The sequence below is a fragment of the Hyperolius riggenbachi genome, chromosome 2 (assembly GCF_040937935.1).
Source record: "Hyperolius riggenbachi isolate aHypRig1 chromosome 2, aHypRig1.pri, whole genome shotgun sequence".
Taxonomy (NCBI): domain Eukaryota; kingdom Metazoa; phylum Chordata; class Amphibia; order Anura; family Hyperoliidae; genus Hyperolius; species Hyperolius riggenbachi.
In genome coordinates, this window is record NC_090647.1 from 573,339,633 (window position 1) to 573,360,918 (window position 21,286).

Consider the following 21,286-nt stretch of genomic DNA (forward strand, 5'->3'; position numbering starts at 1 on the left):
GGTGTATGCAGTGAGCTGGGTTCACTCAACACTACAGGTAGTTATGTGCAGTGATGAGGTGGGTTAAGTATACACAACAGGTACTGGGGTATATGCAGTACTGGGTAGTACAATGTGCAGCTCCCTGTCACACACACAGGCAGTCACTGAATGTGCTGGGCTGCTGGCAGTGGCACACACACACTATCAATTAGCAAGGCTGTGCATGCAACAAAAGTGTCAGCGAACATGCTGACTCACGTCTACAGGGGAGCCGGGGATGCCAACATGCTGACTCACATCTACAGGGGAGCCGGGGATGCCAACATGCTGACTCACATCTACAGGGGAGCCGGGGATGCCAACATGCTGACTCACAACTACAGGGGACCTGGGGATGCCAACATGCTGACTCACGTCTACAGGGGAGCTGGGAATGCGAACATGCTGACTCACATCTACAGGGGAGCCGGGGATGCCAACATGCTGACTCACGTCTACAGGGGAGCCGGGGATGCCAACATGCAGACTCACATCTACAGGGGAGCCGGGGATGCCAACATGCTGACTCACCTCTACAGGGGAGCCGGGGATGCCAACATGCTGACCCACATCTACAGGGGAGCCGGGGATGCCAACATGCTGACTCACATCTACAGGGGAGCCGGGGATGCCAACATGCCGACTCACATCTACAGGGGAGCCGGGGATGCGAACATGCCGACTCACATCTACAGGGGAGCCGGGGATGCGAACATGCCGACTCACATCTACAGGGGAGCCGGGGATGCGAACATGCCGACTCACATCTACAGAGGAGCCGGGGATGCCAACAGCCGACTCACATCTACAGGGGAGCCGGGGATGCCAACAGCCGACTCACATCTACAGGGGAGCCGGAGATGCCAACATGCTGACTCACAACTACAGGGGAGCCAGAGATGCCAACATGCTGACTCACATCTACAGGGGAGCCGGGGATGCCTACATGCTGACTCACGTCTACAGGGGAGCCAGGGATGCCTACATGCTGACTCACGTCTACAGGGGAGCCGGGGATGCCAACATGCTGACTCACGTCTACAGGGGAGACGGGGATGCCAACATGCTGACTCTTCTCTACAGGGGAGCTGGGGATGCCGACTGACGTCTACAGGGGAGACGGGGATGCCAACATGCTGACTCACCTCTACAGGGGAGCCGCGGATGCCAACATGCTGACTCACATCTACAGGGGAGCCGGGGATGCCTACATGCTGACTCACGTCTACAGGGGAGCCGGGGATGCCTACATGCCCACTCACGTCTACAGGGGAGCCGGGGATGCCTACATGCCCACTCACGTCTACAGGGGAGCCGGGGATGCCAACATGCTGACTCACGTCTACAGGGGAGACGGGGATGCCAACATGTTGACTCACGTCTACAGGGGAGACGGGGATGCCAACATGCTGACTCACATCTACAGGGGAGACGGGGATGCCAGCATGCTGACTCACGTCTACAGGGGAGCCGGGGATGCCAACATGCCGACTCACGTCTACAGGGGAGCCGCGGATGCCAACATGCTGACTCACATCTCCAGGGGAGCCGGGGATGCCAACATACTGATTCAGGTCTACAGAGGAGCCGGGGATGCCAACATGCTGACTCACGTCTACAGGGGAGCCGGGGATGCCAACATGCCGACTCACATCTACAGGGGAGCCGGGGATGCCAACATGCTGACTCACATCTACAGGGGAGCCGAGGATGTGAACATGCTGACTCACGTCTACAGGTGAGCCGGGGATGCCAACATGCTGACTCACATCTACAGGGGAGCCGAGGATGTGAACATGCTGACTCACGTCTACAGGTGAGCCGGGGATGCCAACATGCTGACTCGCGTCTACAGGGGAGCCGGGGATGCCAGCATGCAGACTCACATCTACAGGGGAGCCAGGGATGCCAACATGCTGACTCACATCTACAGGGGAGCCGGGGATGCCAACATGCTGAGTCACAACTACAGGGGAGCCGGAGATGCCAACATGCTGACTCACATCTACAGGGGAGCCGGGGATGCCTACATGCTGACTCACGTCTACAGGGGAGCCGGGGATGCCTTCATGCTGACTCACCTCTACAGGGGAGCCGCGGATGCCAACATGCTGACTCACGTCTACAGGGGAGCCGGGGATGCCAACATACTGATTCAGGTCTACAGGGGAGCCGGGGATGCCAACATACTGATTCAGGTCTACAGGGGAGCCGGGGATACCAACATGCTGACTCACGTCTACAGGGGAGCCGGGGATGCCGACATGCCGACTCACATCTACAGGGGAGCCGGGGATGTGAACATGCAGACTCACATCTACAGAGGTGCCGGGGATGCCAACATGCCGACTCACATCTACAGGGGAGCCGGGGATGCCAACATGCCGACTCACGTCTACAGGGGAGCCGGGGATGCCAACATGCTGACTCACGTCTACAGGGGAGCCGGGGATGCCAGCATGCTGACTCACGTCTACAGGGGAGCCGGGGATGCCAGCATGCTGACTCACGTCTACAGGGGAGCCGCGGATGCCAACATGCTGACTCACGTCTACAGGGGAGCCGGGGATGCCAGCATGCTGACTCACGTCTACAAGGGAGCCGGGGATGCCGGCATGCTGACTCACGTCTACAAGGGAGCCGGGGATGCCGGCATGCTGACTCACGTCTACAGGGGAGCCGGGGATGCCGGCATGCTGACTCACGTCTACAAGGGAGCCGGGGATGCCGGCATGCTGACTCACGTCTACAGGGGAGCCGGGGATGCCAGCATGCTGACTCACGTCTACAGGGGAGCCGGGGATGCCAACATGCTGACTCTAGTCTACAGGGGAGCCGGGGATGCGAACATGCCGACTCACATCTACAGGGGAGCCGGGGATGCGAACATGCCGACTCACATCTACAGGGGAGCCGGGGATGCGAACATGCAGACTCACATCTACAGAGGAGCCGGGGATGCCAACATGCCGACTCACATCTACAGGGGAGCCGGGGATGCCAACATGCTGACTCACAACTACAGGGAGCCGGAGATGCCAACATGCTGACTCACAACTACAGGGGAGCCAGAGATGCCAACATGCTGACTCACATCTACAGGGGAGCCGGGGATGCCTACATGCTGACTCACGTCTACAGGGGAGCCAGGGATGCCTACATGCTGACTCACGTCTACAGGGGAGCCGGGGATGCCAACATGCTGACTCACGTCTACAGGGGAGACGGGGATGCCAACATGCTGACTCACGTCTACAGGGGAGATGGGGATGCCAACATGCTGACTCACGTCTACAGGGGAGACGGGGATGCCAGCATGCTGACTAACAACCACAGGGGAGCCGGGGATGCCAACATGCCGACTCACGTCTACAGGGGAGCCGCGGATGCCAACATGCTGACTCACATCTACAGGGGAGCCGGGGATGCCAACATACTGATTCAGGTCTACAGAGGAGCCGGGGATGCCAACATGCTGACTCACGTCTACAGGGGAGCCGGGGATGCCAACATGCCGACTCACATCTACAGGGGAGCCGGGGATGCCAACATGCTGACTCACATCTACAGGGGAGCCGGGGATGTGAACATGCTGACTCACGTCTACAGGGGAGCCGGGGATGCCAACATGCTGACTTTCGTCTACAGGGGAGCCGGGGATGCCAGCATGCAGACTCACATCTACAGGGGAGCCAGGGATGCCAACATGCTGACTTTCATCTACAGGGGAGCCGGGGATGCCAACATGCTGACTCACAACTACAGGGGAGCCGGAGATGCCAACATGCTGACTCACATCTACAGGGGAGCCGGGGATGCCTACATGCTGACTCACGTCTACAGGGGAGCCGGGGATGCCTTCATGCTGACTCACCTCTACAGGGGAGCCGCGGATGCCAACATGCTGACTCACGTCTACAGGGGAGACGGGGATGCCAACATACTGATTCAGGTCTACAGGGGAGACGGGGATGCGACTGACCCAAAAGGAAGAGGAAGCTTCCTCCCGCTGCTCCACACGATCAGCACAGCCTCCAGAGACCACACCAGATACGTTTATTACAATAACTTGAGAACTGAAGGAGGATGGAGTCGGCCAAAAATAAATATCTCTCAAAGTATATGTTATAGAGACATCAATAACATGAGGTATCTCACCTCTCCAAATGAACCAACCCAGAAAAAAACACTGGTTTAGATCAGAAAAGGTTTATTCAAGCACAATTAAAAAAGAGAACGCATTTCTCATGTCTCTGTCTGCTTCCTCGGGTCAATAAAGTACCCATGATCAAAACATATATACGTCTGTACTAACGCTGAAACTGAATATTCACGTTTCAATATACTGTATGCAGTCAATAGTCTTCTTTTTAAACATTGTTAGTGTTTTAAACAAATGTGTAAGACTCACAAAAAGGACGACTCCATGTCATAATCTTGCATTCAGGTCCAAGAACTATTCATAGTGTAGGAATAATGAACTGCATTACGTAATAGCGATCATAGGAATGCATTATTAGGTTTTATGGTTTTATCTATGCAGCTGCTGACATTTCCATTACGCTCTTTGGATAAGCAAATGAAGTGTCCTTGCATAAAGTGCTACAATGGACTTGGGCTTTTCGTGAGTCTTACATGTTTGTTTAGCCTCCCTGGCGTGTACCCGTAATGGTGAGAAGATGAAAGCGGTATGCTTGTCACCAGTGTGGGAGGTTTCCCAATATATAGGCATCCTTAGTATAGTGTAGAATAGGTGCCCCCATCTCTGATTCCCCCAATCTCCAGAGCTTTTACTCACCTTCAGCTCTCTCCAGCGGTCGCAGATCCCTGCCGCCGAGCTCTGGGCTGCTCCGCGGGGAGCATCGGTACCCGGCAGGTGAGGTCATGATGTCACCTGCAGGATCTTGATCACCCGCAGGAGAAGACTCACCCAAGCTGTGCGGCAGGATCCTGCGATCGCTGGAGAGAGAGACGAAGGTGGGTAAAAATGCTGGGGATTGTGGGGGATGGGGGGCACCTATTCTAACCTATACTGGGAAACACCTAAACCTGGCTACCTATACTGGCCACACCTGTACCTGGCTACCTATACTGGCCACACCTGTACCTGGCTTCCTATACTGGCCACACCTGTACCTGGCTACCTACACTGGCCACACCTGTACCTGGCTACCTATACTGGGAAACACCTAAACCTGGCTACCTATACTGGCCACACCTGTACCTGGCTACCTATACTGGCCACACCTGTACCTGGATACCTATACTGGCCACACCTGTACCTGGCTACCTATACTGGCCACACCTTTACCTGGCTTCCTATACTGGCCACACCTGTACCTGGCTACCTATACTGGCCACACCTGTACCTTCCTACCTATACTGGCCACACCTGTACCTGTCTTCCTATACTGGCCACACCTGTACCTGGCTACCTATACTGGCCACACCTTTACCTGGCTACCTATACTGGCCACACCTGTACCTGGCTACCTATACTGGCCACACCTTTACCTGGCTTCCTATACTGGCCACATCTGTACCTGGCTTCCTATACAGGCCACACCTGTACCTTCCTACCTATACTGGCCACACCTGTACCTGGCTTCCTATACTTGCCACATCTGTACCTGGCTTCCTATACTGGCCACACCTGTATCTGGCTACCTATACTGGCCACACCTGTATCTGGCTTTCTTTTCTATACTAGCCACACCTGTACCTGGCTTCCTATACTTGCCACACCTGTACCTGGCTATGCATACTGGCTATCTATACTGGTTACACCTGTATCTGGCTTCCTATACTGGCCACACCTTTACCTGGCTAACTATACTGGCCACACCTTTACCTGGCTACCTATACTGGCCACACCTTTACCTGGCTACCTATACTGGCCACATCTGTATCTGGCTACCAATACTGGCCACACCTGTACCTGGCTACCTATACTGGCCACATCTGTACCTGGCTTTCTATACTGGCCACACCTGTACCTGGCTACACATACTGGCTACCTATACTGGCCACACCTGTACATGGCTTCCTATACTGGCCACACCTGTACCTGGCTTCCTATACTGGCCACACCTGTACCTGGCTTCCTATACTGGCCACACCTGTATTTGGCTACCTATACTGGACACACTTGTACCTGGCTTCCTATACTGGCCACACCTGGATCTGGCTACCTATACTGGCCACACCTGTACCTCGCTACCTATATTGGCCACACCTGTACCTGGCTACCTATATTGGTCACACCTGTACCTGGCTTCCTATACTGGCTACACCTGTACCTGGCTTCCTATACTGGCCACACCTGTACCTGGCTGCCTATATTGGTCACACCTGTACCTGGCTTCCTATACTGGCCACATCTGTACCTGGCTACCTATACTGGCCACACCTGTACCTGGCTACACATACTGGCTACCTATACTGGCCACACCTGTACATGGCTTCCTATACTGGCCACACCTGTACCTGGCTTCCTATACTGGCCACACCTGTACCTGGCTTCCTATACTGGCCACACCTGTACCTGGCTTCCTATACTGGCCACACCTGTATTTGGCTACCTATACTGGCCACACCTGTACCTGGCTACCTATACTGGCCACACCTGTACCTGGCTTCCTATACTGGCCACACCTGTACCTGGCTTCCTATACTGGCCACGCCTGTACCTGGCTACCTATACTGGCCACACCTGTACCTGGCTTCCTATACTGGCCACACCTGTACCTGGCTACCTATACTGGCCACACCTGTACCTGGCTTCCAATACTGGCCACACCTGTACCTGGCTTCCTATACTGGCCACACCTGTATTTGGCTACCTATACTGGCCACACCTGTACCTGGCTACCTATACTGGCCACACCTGGATCTGGCTACCTATACTGGCCACACCTGTATCTGGCTACCTATACTGGCCACACCTGTATCTGGCTTTCTTTTCTATACTAGCCACACCTGTACCTGGCTTCCTATACTTGCCACACCTGTACCTGGCTATGCATACTGGCTATCTATACTGGCTACACCTGTATCTGGCTTCCTATACTGGCCACACCTTTACCTGGCTACCTATACTGGCCACACCTTTACCTGGCTACCTATACTGGCCACACCTTTACCTGGCTACCTATACTGGCCACATCTGTATCTGGCTACCAATACTGGCCACACCTGTACCTGGCTACCTATACTGGCCACATCTGTACCTGGCTTTCTATACTGGCCACACCTGTACCTGGCTACACATACTGGCTACCTATACTGGCCACACCTGTACATGGCTTCCTATACTGGCCACACCTGTACCTGGCTTCCTATACTGGCCACACCTGTACCTGGCTTCCTATACTGGCCACACCTGTATTTGGCTACCTATACTGGACACACTTGTACCTGGCTTCCTATACTGGCCACACCTGGATCTGGCTACCTATACTGGCCACACCTGTACCTCGCTACCTATATTGGCCACACCTGTACCTGGCTACCTATATTGGTCACACCTGTACCTGGCTTCCTATACTGGCTACACCTGTACCTGGCTTCCTATACTGGCCACACCTGTACCTGGCTGCCTATATTGGTCACACCTGTACCTGGCTTCCTATACTGGCCACATCTGTACCTGGCTACCTATACTGGCCACACCTGTACCTGGCTACACATACTGGCTACCTATACTGGCCACACCTGTACATGGCTTCCTATACTGGCCACACCTGTACCTGGCTTCCTATACTGGCCACACCTGTACCTGGCTTCCTATACTAGCCACACCTGTATTTGGCTACCTATACTGGCCACACCTGTACCTGGCTACCTATACTGGCCACACCTGTACCTGGCTTCCTATACTGGCCACACCTGTACCTGGCTTCCTATACTGGCCACGCCTGTACCTGGCTACCTATACTGGCCACACCTGTACCTGGCTTCCTATACTGGCCACACCTGTACCTGGCTACCTATACTGGCCACACCTGTACCTGGCTTCCTATACTGGCCACACCTGTACCTGGCTTCCTATACTGGCCACACCTGTATTTGGCTACCTATACTGGCCACACCTGTACCTGGCTACCTATACTGGCCACACCTGTATCTGGCTACCTATACTGGCCACACCTGTACCTGGCTTCCTATACTGGCCACACCTGTATTTGGCTACCTATACTGGACACACTTGTACCTGGCTTCCTATACTGGCCACACCTGGATCTGGCTACCTATACTGGCCACACCTGTACCCGGCTACCTATATTGGTCACACCTGTACCTGGCTTCCCATATTTCAGCTGTACCTGGCTTCCTATACTGGGGAACCTCTAAACCTGGCCACCAGGTTTGAAGGGGGGGGGGGGCAGCGGCAAGGCGTCGTGCTCCGTCGATTCATCAAAGATTTCATGCTGAATGGTGTATGGGCACTGGGCAGCCAATAAATTTATCTAATCAGAATTGATCAGAGAGATATTATTATTATTATTATTATTATTATTATTATTTGGATGTGTATGGCCACAATTTGTGTTAGTGCAGGATGAGCAGCTGCAGCTTGGAAGTGGAGATCAGAGGTTTTGGGGAGTAATTTTGAAATTTAGTTTTGATTTGATTTTGTGTTTCAAGCTTTTATTAGAATGTACACTAGACGCTTGCTTGACACATTTTTGCAAGTTACATGGAAAAGGTTATGAAAATTAACTGAAACACTTTTTGCACAGAAATCCAGGAAATACGGAATGCCCAGGAGGTTAAAATACTAGCAATGTTTAAAATGAAGACTATTGATTGCATAGAGTATATTGAAATGTGAATATTCAGTTTCAGCGCCAGTACAGACGTATATGTTTCGATTATGGGCACTTCATTGACCCGAGGAAGCAGACAGAAACTTGAGAAACGCGTCGTCTTTTTTTATTCTTGAATAAACCTTACCTGATCTAAACCCGTGTTTTTTCTGGGTTGGTTCATTTGGAGAGGTAAGATACCTCTGTATTTATTTATTTATTTATGTCTATAACGTATACTCAGAGAGATTTATTTTTGGGTACCTCCACCCTCCGTTATTGCCCACTACATCTTTAGAGGTGTCCTTCCCACTAGTGTGTTGTCATCCACAGCTAGAAAAGACCTGTCACAGGAGCCCTTAGTGGTCAGACCGCAAAATGCCTTCCAAACGGTGCCAGCGCACGAATAGTGCGAACTCTGGTCGCAGTCAATGCGTAGGAACCGTTGGGAATGGGCCGCAGACAAACCAGAAGGGAGCCTGTGAGATATGGGTAATTACAACTTTACACGATTTCAGGGTATCTGCCATCACCTCGGTTACCATGGGACCGAGGAGCCCACTGACTGACTAGTCCTGCGAATAAAAACGGTTAAACACACTCTATTCTGTCTAGTTAACCACAATACAATAGTAGTAGCGTCTCTCCAGAGACCTGGGATCAGTTTCTGTGTATGGCTGAAAAGCAGGGTAGCGGAACAGTGAATGACTTGGAGGAAGTCTTTTATTCACAGCAATATAAATAATTAATATATACAGACAATTATTAAAATCAACAATTATTAAAACAGTAATAGCCAGTATGAAATAAAAAGGGAGAAAATACTTAGGGTTTGTGGAAATATGTCCTCTTGTGGGAAGAATCATAAAGTCCAAGCAAAACGGTTTCAAGTTCTTTGTTTCAATTCAGGCAAGATGGCCGCCAACCATGTGTCCTCTGGCTGGCAGCATGTTCTCATGAAGGTGGAATTTGGAGGACTAAATTGCCCGGGCAGCTCATTCATTTTTAATGGAGCTGAGTTCAGAGGCGGGCTTCCAGAGTTGGCCCCCAGGCCGGATTATGGTAATCACATCTGGGCAGGGGCTTTTACCAGCCCCATAATACTGACATTTCCCTAGACCGACCTACACGGCCGGCACACAAATAATAATTACATATTCTCGATCCCCAGAACCTACCGATTAATATGATATCAGACATGGCTAGTGTAGCGGATCAGGTTCCTGAGAAGATTCATACCTGGGTTGTAGGGGCCCCGGGCCCCTCTCGACTGGTATCAAGAGATTCAGCATGACCCTACAGATCCAATGATACCGCTCTCATAACTACCCTATTTACGGTATTCTGTAAATAGGCAAAAAATTATATCATACATTCATTTCTTCCTGGTGAGGCTGCAGCCAGGCTGGCGTCAAGCTGTGACTAGCTTCCTGGGATCTCCCTGTATGAAAAGGACCACCACGGTTCCAGGACGCGTCTGCAGCCCCGCAACCGTCCGTGACAAGACCCCAGGAGCGTGACCACCCGGTTCCGGCAGGACCTAGAGCACCAAGTGGAAACAGTGTTTTCCTCACTTCCAGCAGGACCTGGAGTACCAAGTGGGGACGGTCTTTTCTCCGGTTCCAGCAGGACCTGGAGTACCGAGCAGAGATGGTGTTTTCCCTGGTTCCAGCAGGACCCAGAGTACCGAGCGGGGGTGGTGTTTTCCCTGGTTCTGGCAGGGCCTAGAGTACTGAGTAAAGGCGGTGTTTTCCCCTGTTCCGGCAGGACCTGGAGTACCGAGTGGGGAAGGTGTTTTACCTGGATCCAGCAGGACCTGGAGTACCGAGTGGGGAAGGTGTTTTCCCTGGTTCCGGCAGGAGCTGGAGTACCGAGCAGAGATTGTGTTTTCCCTGGTTCCAGCAGGACCTGGAGTACCGAGCGGGGAAGGTGTTTTCCCCGGTTCCAGCAGGACCTGGAGTACCGAGCAGAGATGGTGTTTTCCCCGGTTCCAGCAGGACCTGGAGTACCGAGTGGGGAAGGTGTTTTCCCTGGTTCCAGCAGGACCTGGAGTACCGAGTGGGGAAGGTGTTTTCCCTGGTTCCAGCAGGACCTGTAGTACCGAGCAGAGATTGTGTTTTCCCTGGTTCCAGCAGGACCTGGAGTACCGAGTGGGGATGGTGTTTTCCCTGGTTCCGGCAGGACCTAGAGTACTGAGCGGGGACGGTGTTTTCCCCACTTCCGGCAGGACCTAGAGTACTGAGTGAAGGCGGTGTTTTCCACACTTCTGGCAGGACCTGGAGTACTGAGTGAAGGCAGTGTTTTCCCTGGTTCCGGCTGGACCTGGAGTACTGAGTGAAGGCAGTGTTTTCCCTGGTTCCGGCGGGACCTGGAGTACTGAGTGAAGGCAGTGTTTTCCCCGGTTCCGGCAGGACCTGGAGTACCGAGCGGGGACGGTGTTTTCCCCACTTCTGGCAGGACCTAGAGTACTGAGTGAAGGCGGTGCTTTCCCTGGTTCCGGCTGGACCTGGAGTACTGAGTGAAGGCAGTGTTTTCCCCGGTTCCGGCAGGACCTGGAGTACTGAGTGAAGGCAGTGTTTTCCCCGGTTCCGGCAGGACCTGGAGTACTGAGCGGGGAAGGTGTTTTCCCTGGTTCCAGCAGGACCTCGAGTACCGTGCAGAGATTGTGTTTTCCAGCAGGACCTGGAGTACCGAGCAGAGATGGCGTTTTCCCCGGTTCCAGCAGGACCTGGGGTACCGAGCGGGGAAGGTGTTTTCCCTGGTTCCGGCAGGACCTTGAGTACCGAGTGGGGAAGGTGTTTTCCCTGGTTCCGGCAGGAGCTGGAGTACCGAGCGGGGGTGGTGTTTTCCCTTGTTCCGGCAGGACCTGGAGTACCGAGTGGGGAAGGTGTTTTCCCTGGTTCCAGCAGGACCTGGAGTACCGAGCAGAGATGGTGTTTTCCCCGGTTCCAGCAGGACCTGGAGTACCGAGCGGGGACGGTGTTTTCCCCAGTTCCGGCAGGACCTGGAGTACCGAGCGGGGGTGGTGTTTTCCCTGGTTCCGGCAGGACCTGGAGTACCGAGCGGGGACGGTGTTTTCCCCACTTCCGGCAGGACCTAGAGTACTGAGTGAAGGCGGTGCTTTCCCCGGTTCCGGCAGGACCTGGAGTACTGAGTAAAGGCAGTGTTTTCCTCGGTTCCGGTAGGACCTAGAGTACTGAGTGAAGGCAGTGTTTTCCCCGGTTCCGGTAGGACCTGGAGTACCGAGCAGAGATGGTGTTTTCCCCGCTTCCGGCAGGACATGGAGTACCGAGCGGGGACGTGTTTTCCCCACTTCCGGCAGGACCTAGAGTACTGAGTGAAGGCGGTGCTTTCCCCGGTTCCGGCAGGACCTGGAGTACTGAGTGAAGGCGGTGCTTTCCCCGGTTCCGGCAGGACCTGGAGTACTGAGTGAAGGCAGTGTTTTCCCCGCTTCCGGCAGGACCTGGAGTACCGAGCGGGGAAGGTGTTTTCCCTGGTTCCAGCAGGAGCTGGAGTACCGAGCAGAGATGGTGTTTTCCCCGGTTCCAGCAGAGCCTGGAGTACCGAGCGGGGGTGGTGTTTTCCCTGGTTCCAGCAGGAGCTGGAGTACCGAGCGGGGACGGTGTTTTCCCCAGTTCCGGCAGGACCTGGAGTACCGAGCGGGGACGGTGTTTTCCCCAGTTCCGGCAGGACCTGGAGTACCGAGCGGGGTTGGTGTTTTCCCCGGTTCCGGCAGGACCTAGAGTACTGAGTGAAGGCCGTGTTTTCCCCGGTTCCGGCAGGACCTGGAGTACCGTGCGGAGATTGTGTTTTCCAGCAGGACCTGGAGTACCGAGCAGAGATGGTGTTTTCCCTGGTTCCAGCAGGACCCAGAGTACCGAGCGGGGGTGGTGTTTTCCCTGGTTCCAGCAGGACCTTGAGTACCGAGCGGAAAAGGTGTTTTACCTGGTTTCAGCAGGACCTGGAGTACTGAGCGGGAATAGTGTTTTCCCCGGTTCCGGCAGGACCTGGAGTACTGAGTGAAGGCGGTGCTTTCCCCGGTTCCGGCAGGACCTGGAGTACTGAGTGAAGGCAGTGTTTTCCCCGCTTCCGGCAGGACCTGGAGTACCGAGCGGGGAAGGTGTTTTCCCTGGTTCCAGCAGGAGCTGGAGTACCGAGCAGAGATGGTGTTTTCCCCGGTTCCAGCAGAACCTGGAGTACCGAGCGGGGGTGGTGTTTTCCCTGGTTCCAGCAGGAGCTGGAGTACCGAGCGGAAAAGGTGTTTTACCTGGTTTCAGCAGGACCTGGAGTACCGAGCAGAGATGGTGTTTTCCCCGGTTCCAGCAGGACCTTGAGTACCGAGCGGAAAAGGTGTTTTACCTGGTTTCAGCAGGACCTGGAGTACTGAGCGGGAATAGTGTTTTCCCCGGTTCCGGCAGGACCTGGAGTACTGAGTGAAGGCGGTGCTTTCCCCGGTTCCGGCAGGACCTGGAGTACCGAGCGGGGAAGGTGTTTTCCCTGGTTCCAGCAGGAGCTGGAGTACCGAGCAGAGATGGTGTTTTCCCCGGTTCCAGCAGAACCTGGAGTACCGAGCGGGGGTGGTGTTTTCCCTGGTTCCAGCAGGAGCTGGAGTACCGAGCGGGGACGGTGTTTTCCCCAGTTCCGGCAGGACCTGGAGTACCGAGCGGGGACGGTTTTTTCCCCAGTTCCGGCAGGACCTGGAGTACCGAGCGGGGTTGGTGTTTTCCCCGGTTCCGGCAGGACCTGGAGCACCGCGTGGGGACGGTGTTTTCCCCACTTCCAGGCAGGACCTAGAGTACTGAGTGAAGGCCGTGTTTTCCCCGGTTCCGGCAGGACCTGGAGTACCGTGCGGAGATTGTGTTTTCCAGCAGGACCTGGAGTACCGAGCAGAGATGGTGTTTTCCCTGGTTCCAGCAGGACCTGGAGTACCGAGCGGAAAAGGTGTTTTACCTGGTTTCAGCAGGACCTGGAGTACCGAGCAGAGATGGTGTTTTCCCCGGTTCCAGCAGGACCTGGAGTACCGAGCAGGGAAGGTGTTTTACCTGGTTTCAGCAGGACCTGGAGTACTGAGCGGGAATAGTGTTTTCCCCGGTTCTGGCAGGACCTGGAGTACCAAGCGGAGATTGTGTTTTGCGGCAGGACCTGGAGTACCAAGCGGGGATGGTGTTTTCCCTGGTTCCAGCAGGACCTGGAGTACCGAGCAGGAACAGTGTTTTCCCTGTATGAGTGAACAGAGGCGCCAGCAGGATAAAAGGTTATAAAAGGCTTAAAACCCCTCAGGAGGTGGTGGTGGACTCGCCTCCCCGAAGCAGACAAGATGCCGTCAGTTTTATGACAACAAGTTTATTAATATACTCCAAAACAAACAGTGCAATGCGTTTCACGCTTAAGGGTGGGAAAACACAATGCAATCAAATGTAGTAAAATGCAGTAAAACAGACTCACCAGTATATTCTTTTGTCTTTAGTGTTTACCCTGGTTCCAGCAGGACCTGGAGTACCGAGCGGGGGTGGTGTTTTCCCCGGTTCTGGCAGGACCTGAAGTACTGAGCGGGGACGGTGTTTTCGTTCCAGCAGGACCTGGAGTACTGAGCGGGGAGTGTTTTCCCTCGTTCCAGCAGGAGCTGTAGTACCGAGCGGAGATTATGTTTTGCGGCAGGACCTGGAGTACCGAGCGGGAATGGTGTTTTCCCTAGTTCCAGCAGGACCTGTAGTACTGAGCAGGGGTGGTGTTTTCCCCGGTTCGGGAGTACTGAGCGGGGACGGTGTTTTCTTTGGTTCCAGCAGGACCTGTAGTACTGAGCGGGGACGGTGTTTTCTTTGGTTCCAGCAGGACCTGAAGTACCGAGCTGGGGTAGTGTTTTCCCCGGGTTCCGGCAAGACCTGGAGTACCAAGCATGGACGGTGTTTTCCCCGGTTCTGCCAGGACCTAGATTACAGAGTGAAGACGGTGTTTTCCCCGGTTCCGGCAGGACCTGGAGTTCCGAGTGGAGATTGTGTTTTCCGGCAGGACCTGGAGTACCGAGCGGGGACGGTGTTTTCCCCGGTTCCGGCAGGACCTGGAGTTCCGAGCGGGGATGGTCTCTCCCCACAGGTGATATACAGTGGTTGCAGGTAACCCACCTTTGTGAGTATAACTACTCTTGTGATATTGATCTGATTTTATCCTGTAACACTGCCCCATGTGGCTCCTGGTCTGTGTCACACAGGCTGCTGTGGTTCCGTCACCGTGGCCATCCATACTTCCACATAATGTGTCGCATAGTTAAGTAGGTGAGGAATAAGCACATCTGTCTGTAAACCACCCATACTAAATATTACATTACATATCTGAAATACCCGGTATACTTGTATAATTCCTCTATTTTTACCTGTGTTACTATCTCTCTGTTCCCCATATGAACCATGGGGCTGTCATAAAAAGTCATTTTACTGACTCACACAATAACAATAAAGTGCTGGAATCTATGGGGGTTGGAGGGTCCGGCACAGGGTATAGAGGGGGATGGTACACCATATACAGGGGAGCGGTCAGGCACCGGGTATAGAGGGGGAGGGTACACCATATATAGGGGAGGGGTCAGGCACAGGGTATAGAGAGGGAGGGTACACCATATATAGATGAGGGATTAGGCACAGTATGGTGGGAGGGGTCAGGCACAGGGTATAGAGGGGAGGGTACACAGTATGGGGATGGGGACAGGCAAAGGGTATAGGGGGGGATGGTGCACAATATATAGTGGAGGGGTCAGGCACAGGGTATAGAGAGGGATGGTACACCAAATATAGTGGAGGCGGAGGGGTAAGGAACAGGGTATAGAGGGGGAGAGTACATAGTAGAGTGGGAGGGGTCAGGTTCAGGGTATAAAGGGGGAGGGTGCACAGTATGGGGTGCGGTCAGGCACAGGGTATAAAGGGGGAGGGTGCACAGTATGGGATGCGGTCAGGTACAGGGTATAAAGGGGAAGGGTGCACAGTATGGGGTTGGGTCAGGTACAGGGTATAAAGGGGGAGGGTGCACAGTATGGGGTGCGGTCAGGTACAGGGTATAAAGGGGAAGGGTGCACAGTATTGTGGGAGGGGTCAGGTACAGGGTATAAAGGGGGAGGGTGCACAGTATGGTGGGAGGGGTCAGGTACAGGGTATAAAGGGGGAGGGTGCACAGTATGAGGTGGGGTCAGGCACAGGGTATAGAGGGGGAGGGTACACAGTACTTGGTATACTTGTTTACGTGTGTTACTAGCATATGTATGCTTTGTGCGGCTGTCAGGAAAAGTCATTTTGCTGTGTTACATATTGACAATAAAGTGCTGTCATTTTGAATCAAAACACCAGAAGTCTCACCTCCTCCTTCTGCAGCTTCCACACATTGAATGTCGGCCTTGTCAGAAGGTCATCGGCATCAGCTGAGGCCTGAAAGACAAGAGCGGCCAGAGGTGTCACCATCACCCTCATACTCACTTCATCTCCCATTTAATGTCCCCATTTCCTATCATCTGCTTACCAGAGTATTTTCCTGTTGCAGCCGTCTTTGGTCTTGACGCTGAAAATCACTAAAACCAATCACAAACAATGTCATAGTTCTGCATTTCCAACTTCCACCATGTTGCCAACATCTACCGTGTCACCAACTTCAAACGTGTCGCCAACTTCCACCACGTCACTAACATCTATCGCGTCACCAACTTCCAGTGCGTTGCCAACTTCCACCACATCAGCAAATTTCACTGCGTTGCCAACCTCCACCGCATCACCAAATGTCAACGTGAGTCCCCAACTTCCACCGCATCGCCAGCTTCTACCACGTCACCAACTTCCACCATGTTGCCAACTTCCACCGCGTCGCCAACTTCTACCATGTTGCCAACTTCCACCACGTCGCCAACTTCCACCACGTCACCAACTTCCACCACGTCACCAACTTCCACCACGTCACCAACTTCCACCACGTCACCAACTTCCACCACGTCACCAACTTCCACCATGTCGCCAACTTTCACCGCGTCGCCAACTTCTACCACGTTGCCAACTTCCACCACGTCGCCAACTTCCACCACGTCACCAACTTCCACCACGTCACCAACTTCCACCACGTCGCCAACTTCCACCGCATCAAGAACTTTCACCACATCGCCAACTTCCACCGCGTCGCCAACCTCCACCGTGTCACCAAATTTCAATGCGAGTCCCCAACTTCCACCACGTCGCCAATTTCTACCACGTTGCCAACTTCCACCACATCGCCAACTTCCACAGCATCACAAACTTCCACCACATCACCAACTTCTACTACGTTGCCAACTTCTACCACGTTGCCAACTTCCCCCACGTCGCCAACTTCCACAGCATCACAAACTTCCACCACATCACTAACTTCCACAGCATCACCAACCTTCACCACATTGTCAACTTCCAACACGTCGCCAACTTCCACCATGTCACCAACATCTACCGCGTCACCAACTTCCAACGCGTCGCCAACTTCCACCACGTTGCCAACTTCCACCGCGACACCAACTTCCACCGCGTCACCAACTTCTACCACGTCGCCAACTTCTACCACGTTGCCAACTTCCACCACGTCACCAACTTCCACCACGTCAACAACTTTTACCACATCGCCAACTTCCACCGCGTTGCCAACTTCCACCGCGTTGCCAACCTCCACCGCGTCACCAAATTTCAATGCGAGTCCCCAACTTCCACCGCGTCGCCAACTTCTACCACGTCGCCAACTTCTACCACGTCGGCAAGTTCCACAGCATCACCAACTTCCACCACATCACCAACTTCCACTGCGTTACCAACTTCCACCACTTCACCAACTTCCACTGCGTTACCAACTTCCACTGCATCGCCAACTTCCACCGCGTCACCAACCTTCACCACGTCGCCAACTTCCAACGAGTCGCCAACTTCCACCGCATTGCCAACTTCCACTGCATCGCCAACTTCCACCGCGTTTCCAGCTCCCACCACATCACCAACTTCCACCGCATCGCCAACTTCCACCGCGTCGCCAACTTCCACCGCATCACCAACTTCCGCCATATCACCAATTTCCACCACGTCACCAACTTCCACCGCATCACCAACTTCCGCCACATCACCAATTTCCACCACGTCACCAACTTCCGCCACATCACCAATTTCCACCACGTCACCAACTTCCACCACGTCGCCAACTTCCACAGCATCACAAACTTCCACCACATCGCCAACTTCCACAGCGTCACCAGCCTTCACCACATTGCCAACTTCCAATGCGTCGCCAACTTCCACCATGTCACCAACATCTACCGCGTCACCAACTTCCAACGCGTCGCCAACTTCCACCATGTTGCCAACTTCCACCGCGTCGCCAACTTCCACCACGTCACCAACCTCCACCTCGTCACCAAATTTCAACGCGAGTCCCCAACTTCCACCGCGTCGCCAACTTCTACCACGTCGCCAACTTCTACCACATCGCCAAGTTCCACAGCATCACCAACTTCCACCGCGTCGCCAACTTCCACCGCATCACCAACTTCCACCACGTCACCAACTTCCACCGCATCACCAACTTCCGCCACATCACCAATTTCCACCACGTCACCAACTTCCGCCACATCACCAATTTCCACCACATCACCAACTTCCACAGCATCACAAACTTCCACCACATCGCCAACTTCCACAGCGTCACCAACCTTCACCACATTGCCAACTTCCAACGCGTCGCCAACTTCCACCATGTCACCAACATCTACCGCGTCACCAACTTCCAACGCGTCTCCAGCTCCCACTACGTCACCAACTTCCACCGCATCGCCAACTTCCATCGCGTCGCCAACTTCCACCGCGTTGCCAACTTCCACCGCGTTGCCAACTTCCACCGCATCGCCAACTTCCACCACACTGCCAAATTCCACTGCGTCATCAACTTTCACTGCGTTGCCAATTTCCACCACGTCACCAACTTCCACCGCATCACCAACTTCCGCCACATCACCAATTTCCACCACGTCACCAACTTCCGCCACATCACCAATTTCCACCACGTCACCAACTTCCACCACATCACCAACTTTCACCACGTCGCCAACTTCCACAGCATCACAAACTTCCACCACATCGCCAACTTCCACAGCGTCACCAACCTTCACCACATTGCCAACTTCCAACGCGTCACCAACTTCCACCATGTCACCAACATCTACCGCGTCGCCAACTTCCACCATGTCACCAACATCTACCGCGTCACGAACTTCCAACGCGTCACCAACTTCCACCACGTTGCCAACTTCCACTGCGTCGCCAACTTCCACCACGTCACCAACCTCCACCACGTCACCAAATTTCAACGTGAGTCCCCAACTTCCACCGCGTCACCAACTTCTACCACGTCGCCAACTTCTACCACATCGCCAAGTTCCACAGCATCGTCAACTTCCACCACATAACCAACTTCCACCACGTCACCAACCTTCACCACGTCGCCAACTTCCAACGAGTCATCAACTTCCACCGCATCACCAACTTCCACCGCGTCTCCAGCTCCCACCACGTCCCCAACTTCCACCGCATCGCCAACTTCCACCGCGTCACCAACTTCCACCGCATCACCAACTTCCACCGCATCACCAACTTCCGCCACATCACCAATATCCACCACGTCACCAACTTCCACCACATCACCAACTTCCACCACGTCGCCAACTTCCACCACGTCGCCAACTTCCACAGCATCCCAAACTTCCACCACATCGCCAACTTCCACTGCGTCACCAACCTTCACCACATTGCCAACTTCCAACGCGTCGCCAACTTCCACCGCGTTGCCAACTTCCACCGCGTCGCCAACCTCCACCTCGTCACCAAATTTCAACACGAGTCCCCAACTTCTACCGCGTAGCCAACTTCTACCACGTCGCCAACTTCCACCACGTCGCCAACTTTTACCACATCGCCAACTTCCACCGCGTTGCCAACTTCCACCACGTCACCAACTTTCAACGCGAGTCCGCAACTTCCACCGCGTCGCCAACTTCTACCACGTCGGCAACTTCTACCACGTCGCGAAGTTCCACAGCATCACCAACTTCCACCACATCGCCAACTTCCACCGCGTCACCAACCTTCACCACATCACCAACTTCCAAAGCATCGCCAACTTCCACTGCGTCGCCAACTTCCACCGCATCGCCAACTTCCCCCGCATCGCCAACTTCCACCGTGTCTCCAGCTCCCACCACGTCACCAACTTCCACTGTGTCGCCAACTTCCACCGCGTCGCCAACTTCCACCACATCGCCAACTTCCACCACGTTGCCAACCTCCACCGCGTCACCAACTTCCACCACATCACCAACTTCCACCACATCGCCAACTTCCACCACGTTGCCAACCTCCACCGCGTCACCAACTTTCAACGCGAGTCCGCAACTTCCACCGCGTCGCCAACTTCTACCACGTCACCAACTTCTACCACGTCGCCAAGTTCCACAGCATCTCCAACTTCCACCACACTACCAAATTCCACTGCGTCATCAACTTTCACTGCGTTGCCAACTTCCACAGCCTCACCAACTTCCACCGCATCACCAACTTCCGCCACGTCACCAATTTCCACCACGTCACCAACTTCCACCACATCGCCAACTTCCACCACATCGCCAACTTCCACCACGTTGCCAACCTCCACCACGTCACCAACTTTCAACGCGAGTCCGCAACTTCCACCGCGTTGCCAACTTCTACCACGTCGCCAACTTCTACCACGTCACCAACTTCCACCACATCGCCAACTTCCACCGCGTCACCAACCTTCACCACATCACCAACTTCCATCGCGTCGCCAACTTCCATCGCGTCGCCAACTTCCACTGCGTCGCCAACTTCCCCCGCATCGCCAACTTCCACCGCGTCTCCAGCTCCCACCGCGTCACCAACTTCCACCGCGTCACCAACTTCCACCACGTCACCAACTTCCACCACGTCACCAACTTCCACCACGTCACCAACTTCCACCACGTCACCAACTTCCACCACATCACCAACTTCCGCCACGTCACCAATTTCCACCACGTCACCAACTTCCACCACGTCGCCAACTTCCACCACATCGCCAACTTCCACTACATCTCCAACTACCACCACGTCACCAACTTCCACCACATCGCCAACTTTTACCACTTCACCAATTTCCACCACGTCACCAACTTCTACCGTGTCACCAAATTTTACCACGTCACCAACTTACACTTTGTCACCTTCTACCGTGTCACCATCTTCTACCGCATCACTAATTTCCCCCCTTGTCACTAACTTTCAATCTGTCACCAAATTCCACTGTGTCACCAATTTCTACCACATCACCAAAATCCACCATGTCACTTACTTCCACCAGCGTAACCAACTTCTACCACGTCACCAACTTCCACCACACTGCCAAATTCCACTGTGTTGCCAACTTCC

At 54.0% G+C, this 21,286-nt stretch overlaps 1 protein-coding gene across 1 annotated transcript in view; it reads right to left on the reverse strand.

Annotated features, from left to right (window-relative positions):
- PDE9A (phosphodiesterase 9A) overlaps positions 1 to 21,286 on the reverse strand; it is a 174,922-nt gene that overhangs the window by 148,355 nt on the left and 5,281 nt on the right. The window contains exons 2-3 of the mRNA XM_068271051.1: positions 16,332 to 16,380; positions 16,172 to 16,240 (exon numbers count right to left, since the gene is read on the reverse strand). Coding sequence (XP_068127152.1) covers positions 16,172 to 16,240; positions 16,332 to 16,380 — 118 coding nt within the window. The remainder of the gene's footprint in view (positions 1 to 16,171; positions 16,241 to 16,331; positions 16,381 to 21,286) is intronic.